Source organism: Nicotiana sylvestris, chromosome 6, assembly GCF_000393655.2.
Source record: "Nicotiana sylvestris chromosome 6, ASM39365v2, whole genome shotgun sequence".
NCBI classification, from domain to species: domain Eukaryota; kingdom Viridiplantae; phylum Streptophyta; class Magnoliopsida; order Solanales; family Solanaceae; genus Nicotiana; species Nicotiana sylvestris.
The window spans coordinates 208,004,285-208,014,750 of record NC_091062.1 but is presented as its reverse complement, the minus strand read 5'-3'; the positions used below and the strand labels follow the sequence as shown (position 1 = coordinate 208,014,750).

At 33.9% G+C, this 10,466-nt stretch overlaps 1 protein-coding gene across 1 annotated transcript; it reads left to right on the top strand.

Annotated features, from left to right (window-relative positions):
* Window positions 1-2,052: 2,052 nt before the first annotated feature.
* Window positions 2,053-5,673, top strand: LOC104225678 (inositol oxygenase 1-like). Its single transcript, XM_009777530.2, has 10 exons — window positions 2,053-2,261; window positions 2,391-2,493; window positions 3,017-3,098; window positions 3,195-3,399; window positions 4,112-4,224; window positions 4,314-4,436; window positions 4,843-4,912; window positions 5,027-5,105; window positions 5,189-5,270; window positions 5,416-5,673. Exons 1-10 carry the CDS (start codon window positions 2,231-2,233, stop codon window positions 5,440-5,442), a joined length of 915 nt encoding a protein of 304 aa, XP_009775832.1. The 5' UTR covers window positions 2,053-2,230; the 3' UTR covers window positions 5,443-5,673.
* Window positions 5,674-10,466: the final 4,793 nt, after the last annotated feature.

The following is a 10,466-nucleotide window of genomic DNA, read 5'->3' as shown; positions in this document are numbered from 1 at the left end:
ATTAGGGGTGTGTTTGGTATAACGGAAAATGTTTTCCGTGGAAAATGTTTTCCAAGAAAATATTTTCTTGGAAAATAAGTAGTTTTCGGTGTTTGGTACGCAAATTAAGGAAAATGACTTCTCAAGAATATTCATAAATAATTTAGATATAATAAACATAAAGCCATAAACTTTCAAACTAACAACCTTTCGAACCCACAAATTTCATAAACTTTCAAACCGCTAAACTTTCGAAATTGCGGAATCTTGAACCCGTAAACTTTATAATTTCTAAACTTGTAAACTTCCAAACACATAAACCTCCGAACTCATGATTTTGGAACTTATAAAATTTTGAACCTTTAAACCAATAAAAAAAATTAAAACTGAAAAACATATTTAAAATTATTTTTTTTGGGGAGGTAAAAAAAAATTTTGTGCACTCGGGGGGTTGCAGAAAAATGAAAAAACAAAAATTTGAAATTGCAAAAAAAAATTAAGGTAAAAAAATAATTTTTTTTGCGGGAGGGGTAGTAGGGTAGGTGGTAACGGATAATAGGGTGGGTAGTAACAAAAAAAACTAAAATTTAAGAAAAAAAAGCTTTTTTTGGAGAGAGGGGGTGAGTGTGTTGGTGAGGGTGGGGAAGGTTGAGAAGAGGTTTTGGAAAATAGTTTCCCTTCTCTTGATAAGGAAAATATTTTTCTCCAATTGAAAAAAAATAAGTTCATACGAAAAATATTTTTTAAATATTTAAGTCAACCAAATATGAAAAAATTGAAAATGTTTTCCTTCGTACCAAACACACCTAGGTAAAATTCCTTTTTCGGAGCTCTGTGAATAGCGACGGCCCAATAGCTAACGGCCACAAATTGGCGTGAACAACTGGTAAATATCTAAAATGCGTCGGCGCTCGCGGAGGGTAGTCATAGTCCTTGACTGGGATCCACCTCAGAAATGGGTCCCATTCCTCGAAATACGTAATCAAGCAGATATATGATATCCTACTCAAAGCTGAGTCATTTTGGGCCCTACCTTCACCAAAATACTGCCAACTAATGAACTAATTACCGCAACAACAAATAATATACTCCTTTAATCCCAAATAAATTAGGATCCGCTAACTAATTTTTTTTATTGTTACATCAATTCAATTAAGAAAAAAAGTCTTCATTTCTCTAGTATTAAAAGTTCATCATATTTTTATTGACATCAATAGCAAAATTATGGGAATCTATAAAATTTAACATAGTGTAAGAAAATGGTATAATATTTTTTTATGTATACACAATATAATTTAACGAATTATGTTCAACTGATCACCCTTAATTATATGTTGATTTGCTATTGATTGATCGATATATAAATCTCCAATGTAATTAAAATACATTTGTAAAATATTATATTTAAAGTACACGTACTAAAATGACTGATAACTAATTACTTGTCTGCCTAATTCGATGAATAATAAATTTGTTTTTCTTAAGTGTGACAAAAAAGAAAAAGAAAAAAAAAAGAAAATGGAGTTCCATACCTACTTGCATGGGCAGCCCCACATATTATAAGAGTTGCAACTTGCTTGGCTTTTATTGGGATGTTATTGTGCCGTTATTTTGTCTATAATTTTTATTGATGGTACTAATATATCACCTTTTTTTGTTTTTTTGAGTTGAGGATCTTTCGAAAATCGCCTTTCTATTCCCTTTGGGTAGGGGTAAGGTCTGCATACACATTATCTTTCTCAAACTTCACTAGTGAAATTTTACTGGGCGGTCGCTGTTGTTATTGCAACTTACTTGGCATTCTCATAACACGCTTACAGAGGAAGAAGGGGGTGGAGATTTGTATGTAGTGACATTGTTGTTGCTACTGGATACAACTTAGCAATGTGTTTTTATCCTCCTAACGTAATCCTAACACTTGGAAAATATGAATACAATACTATATAATAAAAAAACAGAAAAAAATAAATAAATTAGGGGAGTTGAAACAAGTTTGAGAGATTTTCAGGGAAGGACTCAAGACGTCCGAAATCTCAGGGAAGGACTTTCCGGCAGTTATAAATACTGTCTTTCTTTTAACCTAAAATATGCCACCGCCTATTTTCCTTCCTTTGCTTTCTCTATTGTCCCTCTTTTATTTTTATTTTTTATTTTTTATCTTTTACTTTATTACTCCTATCAATTAATTATCAAAGTTTAGATTTAGGTCCTTGTATTTTGGTTTGTTGGTTGCCTCTATCTTTCATTCACCATGACTATTCTCATTGAACAGCCTCAGTTTGGTAAATTTCTCCCTCTTTCTTTAATTTTTTTTTTTGAAAAATGTATATGAACTTAATGTTTTGTAGAGAAAAATAATTTTTTTTTGTTCTTTAAAATCTATATTTTTGTTCATAAACAATTTTCCACAGAGATCCAAGCAGAGGAAAAGAAGATCTATGACAATGAAAAGGAATTGGTATTGGATGGTGGATTTGCTGTGCCTGAAACCAATGCATTTGGCCATAATTTTAGGTCATTGTCTTACTTTTGCGGTTTATTTTCTTAAACTCTTATTAATCTTTGCTTTGAAATATCATATGCAAAAAAAATAAAAATAAAAATCTACAGGTAAAATGTTTGTGGATTTGAGACGATACTCATAAATCAGAACCCCTACTATGTTTAACCCGAACATTAAAAAACATACAAAGACGTCATATTAATTCCAGATTTGTACTAATTAATCATTTGTTTAATTGTAAACATCAAAACAAAATTTGTTGGTATGAACACATGGCTCAGAATTGGGAAAATTGAAGAGAAAATAAACATGGATATGATTTGATGAAGAGGTTTAAATAAGTTTACTGTTTTACTAGCCCAAGACAGGATTTGCTGAAAAGCTTGTTGCTCTGTGGCTAGAAATAAATAGTCCTTCATTTTATTTTATTTTATTTTTCTTTTTCCGGAGGAAAAGAAAAGGAAAAGAACTTGTTTTCTAGAAGTATTTTCTTTGTGGGGGCAAAAATTGACAAATTGGGAATATTCCAAACAGGGACTACACTGTAGAAAGTGCAAGACAAGAAGGGGTAGAAACATTTTACAAGATCAATCACATAAATCAGACCTATGATTATGTAAGTAAATTAAATGTTTCATTGTGTTTATAAACTGTGCAGGATTTTCCAATTTTTTTTTTTCGTTTGAATTAATTTTGACCCTGATGTTTTTAGGTAAAAAAGATGAGGGAAAAATATGCAAAATGTGACAAGGCAGAAATGAGCATTTGGGAATGCTGTGAACTACTCAACGATGTTGTTGATGACAGTGACCCTGATTTAGACGAACCTCAAATTCAACACTTGTTACAAAGTGCTGAAGCCATTAGGAAAGACTATCCTGATGAAGATTGGCTACATTTGACTGCCCTTATTCATGGTACTAATTCACTTAACACAAAAACAATTTTAATTAATCCAATACTCTACTCATTTCATATTCAGTACTTCTTCCGTTTCAATTTACATGAATATTTAACTGGGCACGGAGTTTAACAAAAGAGAACACTTTTAAACTTGTGGTGTAAAATGAAGCTTATATATTTTGTGCGACTATAAATCATTACATAAAGGTAAATTGTTTCCAAATAATAAAAGGGGTCATTCTTTTTGGCACAGACTAAAAAAGAAACAGGTTCGGGACTAAAAGGGGTATTATAATCGGAGTAGGAACTAGGATTTAAAACTTATGAGTTCGGGACAGAGGCGGATCTAAGATTTCTAGTACATGGTTGCGCTACTAAAAATATAAGGAAAAAATGTGCTAAGTAGGAATTGATCCTTATTGCTCTTCGTAAATAACTCAGCCTTCAACCAAGTGTATCATTCATGCTTCTTACATGAGTGTCAATAGTTAATATTATACCAATTTTAAAAAATATGTACATAAAATATCTTATTTTGCATAAAGATCATGGGTTCACGTGCCCCGTAATCTCTCCTATAAATTTTCCCCTGGTTTCAGGATTTTAATCTTTTCAGTTATTGTATTTTAAATTAATAATTTCTACATATTCAACTGATTTTTGATTTTTTGTTGTATTAAAATTAAATGACCTAAGATTCGTGTACTATTTTTTTTGTCCTATAAGATCTGGGAAAAGCTCTGCTTCTTCCTAGCTTTGGAGAGCTTCCTCAATGGGCTGTTGTTGGCGACACATATCCTGTTGGCTGTGCTTTCAATGACTCTATTGTCCACTCGAAGGTTTCTTTTTTGCATTTGAATTTTGGTTCGTACAATTTTTTTTTCTTTCTAAATAACTAAAATTTTGACTATTTTGGTTGTTAATGCAGTATTTTAAGGAAAATCCTGACTATAATAATTCAGCTTACAACTCCAAATATGGAGTGTATTCAGAGGGTTGTGGATTAGACAAGGTTATGATGTCATGGGGACACGATGATTATATGTATTTGGTATATTCTTTATATCAGAATACTTTTAATTAATTCGAAATACTTTGAAGATTTTATAACGTAGACTAAGTAGGCGTTTGGATATAAGAATTGTAAAATTCCCACCAAAAAAAAAAATTCAAGTGAAAATAATATTTGAAAATTAGAGTTGTGGTTTGACATGAATATAATTTTGGGTTGGTTCTGAAGTTTTGTGAGTTATCTGAGAAAAAATTTTGAAAAATAATTTTTTGAAGTTTTTCAAATTTTCGAAAATTCTAAAATGCATCTTCAAGTGAAAAATGAAAAATTTATAATCAAACATTAATTTCGAAAAAAATAATTTTTTTTTTATGTCCAAGGGCTCTTAAGATACGATAGTCGTTATTAGATTGTACGTGCTTTAATTAGTATTAATCACGTGCAGGTTGCAAAGGAGAATGGGACAACATTGCCATCAGCTGGCCTTTTCATCATTAGATACCATTCATTTTATGGTACGTGAAAAGAAAAAAAAAACTAGGATTGAGACACTTGAAATTTTTGAAAAATTTAATTTTGAGATTTATTACCGATTAATTAATGTTGATGGGATTTTTTTTATCTTGCAGCTCTGCATAGATCTGGAGCTTACAAGCACCTAATGAATGAGGAAGATAAGGAAAATCTCAAGTGGCTTCATATTTTTAAGTAAGATTATATCTTATTAATTCATCATTAAATCTATTAATTACTATGCTTAGTGCATGATTATTACTATACTGCGTGTGCAGCAAATACGACTTATACAGCAAAAGCAAAGTTTTGGTTGACGTTGAAGAGGTCAAGCCATACTACATGTCTCTCATTGAAAAGGTGAGTACAACTTTTGGTGAATTGGCATTGCTGCCTCTTAAGAGTAAATTACTGGTTCGACTAATTCAGATTCGAATTCAATAAGCTTATTGGGTAACATATAATTTTCTGATTTTCTAATTGATTGGCATGTTATATATTGCAGTATTTCCCGGCGAAGCTAAAATGGTGAGGAGCTGAATTTATGAAAAAAAAATATATGGAAGAGCTGACAAATTAAATTAATGAGAAAATACTAAAGATGTGATGGTATAGTAGAGGAGTAACGAAGACTGTATAACTCTATCGTTGAGTAGAATTGCTTGTTTTATCTATCTATTTATCTATTTTTCTGTCTTTTTAAATGTTTTGGGCGGTGTAAATATGGTCAGGCTATGGAATAAAGTTTTTATTTAAATTTTAATTGTTCTTCGATATCTTTCCACATCAATGACCTTTACTATTGCAACATCTTTCTCTTTAAAAATGAAACATACGAAAAATAAGGATAAAGACGAGTTGAAGACCTAATTTTAGTTCATTAATTTCTTACAAATCATTGCTCATCATGAGCAATAGTTACTCTATAAATCTTGAACACAGTTCATCAGCAAAAGAAAAGGAAAGATGTTGTCTTTATTTGTTTAAAGGAAAAAGAGAAAGAAAGTTCGAAATAAGACAAATTGTTTAAGGTATAAGGAAATAATTTCATGTAATAATTTCGAATCGATTTCTTCCTACTGTTTTGCCTATCAAGTGAAAGATAATGTTTTCAGACAAAGATATTACAGACAAACTCTTATAATATCAAAAGACTCATGTTGGATCGGATAAATTCAATGAATTTTGAGTGCTACGAATGATTAGAGGGTCGTGCACTTCTTTCTCTCTGCTAGTAGTTGTTTGGTCAAATTGGAAAAATTAATTTATTTTGAAAAGTATTTTTTTAAAAGTGCTTCTTTTAAAAGTACTTTTAGTAAGAAAGAGTAATTAATTTAAAAAATACTTCTAAGCAGCAATTAGTGTTTGACCAAACTTTTAAAAAATGTTTCTAAGTATATTTTTCTCAAAAAAGTGTTTATAAGAAGAAGTTACTTTTTTTCTGCTTCTCCAAACTGCTTCTGCTTCAACTCAAAAACACTTTTTTTTTCTAAAATTTTGGCCAAACACTTCAATTTTAGAAAAAATACTTTTTCGCTTCTTAGCTCGGAGAAGCTTGGCCAAACGGGCTATAAGTATGAATTTTTCTCAACTTTTAGAGAGTTATTTGACTTTCTATTGTACGTTCATTTACTTAGGTCAAACATAACATGCATTTGAGCAATCGCTATAGGGTCGCTTGAACAAGTGTCGACCTACAAAAAAAAAATAACCCCCCCCCCTCCAAATACCCACGTGGGCTTTAGTAATTGGCGGGTTGGACTGGGCTAGCCCACTATTAAGATGGACCTTATAATGATCAGCCCACCCCAGTTCTTTGTGGGCCGCGGGCCCCCACAGACCGGCCCATCATTTTTAAAAATATAATTTTATATTTTGTCTTTAAGTTCTAACCTAAAAAAAGATAATTATTTAAAAGTTAAAAAATATCTTATTGGAAAAATTCGCAAAACTTAATAATTTTTTATATTGTTCCAATATATCACAATAAATACTATAAAATAAAATAAAAGACAGGACTATATTTCATTCACTAAAATTCAAAACTTAAAACAAACTATTCAAGAGAACGTTTATGATGCTTATGAGACATCCAACACATCATCTTCATCAAACAAATTTGAATCCGCTTGTGACAAGGTTGTCTTAACATCTTCATTTTCATCTACAATTCATATGCAATATTAATTAGTTAAATATTAAAAATAATTAAATTTTAAAAATTAATAATATTTAAATTCACATAAAAAAATATTACCAGTTTGAGTTCGGGAAAACCTGTGCAACCAATTTCAAGTAGTAACAAGTGTTTGGACATTTTCTTAATAAATACAACTTCTGTACTTTGTAAGAACACGCCACCAATGCTAAATGTTGATTCCGATGGTACAATGGCAATAAGAATGCTAAGTACATCATGCACCATCATTGAAAGATCGGGATATTTTCTAGAATGGTCCTTCCAATACATGACAACATCATCTCTTGAAACTTCTCAAGATCAAGTTTTGGTTCCTCTTAGTAAAGATCCAATTCTGACTTTCTATATCTAAAGGAAGTATACTTTTTATTTTTTATATATTTTAAATAAATATTTTATTAGGCCCACAGGCAGGCCCGGCCCAGCCTCAGTCAAGCCTCACGGGCCACGGGCTTACTCGGGTCGGGCTTAAAAGCCTCGTTTTTAAAACGGGCTCCAAAAATTCTAGCCCAACCTAGCTAAATCATGGGTTGGGCTGGGCTGACCCAACGGGCCAAGCCCATATTGACGGCTCTACTTGACAATGTTAAAATATCATAAAGACTGAGAAGTAAAAACTAGGCAAATTGAGTGGATTGAGCTATGATTAATTGTTTAGCCCATTTCGTGCTAACTTATCTCAGCCTATATAATTTTAAACAGGGTTGAACGACAACTCATTTTCATTCGCCGAAATCGCATATGTGCCACCCGTACACTTATGTGATTGAACCTTTGGTCATGTTAGCCTATAACGGTAAAAATAGCACGGCTAGCTAGTTTTTGGACTGGTTATTCAAAAATAGCCAGTGTGTCATGACCCAAGTTCTCCCTCCATGAACTGTCGTGACGGCATCTAGTCTCTACGACTAGGTAAGCCTAACAATTTACCGAAAAAGGAAATAAAGATACAAAACTAGCAATTTACGGGAAATATAATAAAGAAAGTTTAAAATGCCGCTCGTCATATACCATAATAACACTCTCGACCAATAACAACACTCCCAAAACCCGGAATCTCATGAAATCACAAGCTGCAGAATAACTACATAATGTTCTAACTCCAGAATTTCTAAACAAAAGTAAATAAAGGAGAGCTAAAGCTAGAGGGGAGAATAGAGAGGGACTCCTCGGTCTGCGGACACGGCAAATATACCTTGAAGTCTCTGAAGGTCGCCTCGCCTCATTGATAATATGGATGAACCGAAGAACCTGGATCTGCATACGAAAAATATGTGCAGGAAAGGGCATGAGTACACCACGGCGGTACCTAGTAAGTGACACGCCTAACCTCGGTCGAGTAGTGACGAGGAAGGTCATGGCCCTACTGGTTATATACATTAAACGAGGTAAGACAGTATAAAATGTAACAGTATAATTAAAGCGCTAACAATTGATAGAGAATAAAATCACAAGAAGAATGTAACTCAATACACAGAAATAGCAACAGGGGATCTCCTAGGATATCGTCCCGTAGTCCCAAATGTAAATGTATAGAGGATCTCCCGGAATACCAATCCGTAGTCCCAAAGTAAATATCCAGTATAGGGGAATCTCCCAGGTGTCGTCCCGTAGTCCCAAATATAAACGTATAGGGGGATCTCCCGGAATACCGATTCGTAGTCCCAAAGCAAACTTGTAGTGGTATCTCCTGGGATATCGTCTTGTAGTCCCAAAGTAAACAAACAACAGTAGCAAGAAGGAAACTACAGTTCTATTCGTGAATAAACAAGAATTTTACTCCAAACATGCTGCACAGGATACAAGTAAGTAGTTAAAGCAGGTAAAATAATTAGAAAACATATGCATGCTTTTCCTAAGCTAAACAAGAGGCTTCAAGTACAAGAAATGCTCAATTACAAGAAAAACACAGATATTTAATAAAAAAGGGATTTTTCAACAATTAGCACGTATACGAATTCGTCACCTCACGTACACGGTACTCATATAATAACAACACCAAAATCCTAATGGGAGTTCCCCACACAAGGTTAGGCAAGCCACTTACCTCGAACCGGCTCAAAATCAATCCGAAATCACGCTCTTTCCACGAGTATCCAACTCCATGTGGCCCAAATCTAATTAAAATTAATATCATAACGTAAATACAACTACAAACAACTAATTTATCTAATGAAATCGAAGCTAAGGCAAGAAAATAGAAAAGTCCCAAAAATCTTCCCCGGGCCCATGCCTCGAAATAGTGTAAAGGTTACGGATTATGAACCTCTATCCACTCACGAGTCTAACCATACCAAAATTTCTCCAATCCGATACCAAAATCTTGATCAAAATCCCAAAATTAGGCCTAAGAACTTTTCTAAAATTTTCCCCAATTTCTCACCCCAAATCCGAAATTAGATAATGAATTCATGTTTAGATTAATGGGTTATAAGCAAAAAAGAGTTAGGAATCATTACCCAATTGATATATCTGAAAATTCCTCAAAATCTCGTTCAAATCTGAGCTCCCAAACTCTAGTTTTGATAAAAATGGCTAAACCCTCGATTTGGAACTTTATAATCTGCCCAGGTAATTCCTTCTTCGCGAACGCGGAAAGCCCATCACGTTCGCGAAGCACAACTTGGCTAGGCCCAGAATTCCTTCATCGCGAATGCGATGACCCTGTCGCGAACACGGTAACCACTCTCTCCCTCCTACGCGAACGCGGGACCCTCTTTGTGAATGCGTAGGCATATGACCTCTCAGCTTCGCGAATGCGGGACCAACATCGCGAACGCGAAGCGTTAACTTCCACCTGCCCCAGTTCCTCTTCGAGAACGCGAGACCTCACTCGCGAACGCGAACAAGGAAGCTAGAACTGGAGACCTGCTGCAATTTCTGCAATCATCTTCTTAAGTCTAAGGTCCGTTAACCACCTGAAATCAACCCGAGGCCTCCGGGACCTCAACCAAATATATCAACCAGTCCTAAAATACCATATGAACTTATTCCAACTCTCGAATCACATCAAATAACGCTAAAACCACGAATCGCCCTCCAATCCAAACCTAAAGAACTTGAAATTTTAAGAATCCTACAACCGATGCCGAAACCAACCAAACCAAGTCCGATTGACCCCAAATTTTGCACACAAGTCACATTCAACACTACGGAGCTATTTCAATTTTCGGAATCGGATTCCGACCCCGATATCAAAATCTCACTATCGATCCGGAAACTTCAAAAATTCAATTTTCGGCATTTCAAGCCTAAATAAGCTACGGACCTCCAAAACACAATCCGAACACGCCCCTAAGCTCGAAATCACTCAACGGAGCTAACGGAATCAACAGAATTCTATTCCAAAGCCATCT

Coding starts and splice junctions, on each gene's coding strand:
- LOC104225678 (XM_009777530.2), top strand. CDS start 2,231: ATGACTATTCTCATTGAACAGCCTCAGTTTG. Junction 2,494..3,016: donor GCATTTGGCCATAATTTTAG/GTCATTGTCTTA, acceptor TATTCCAAACAG/GGACTACACTGTAGAAAGTG. Junction 3,400..4,111: donor TTTGACTGCCCTTATTCATG/GTACTAATTCAC, acceptor TTGTCCTATAAG/ATCTGGGAAAAGCTCTGCTT.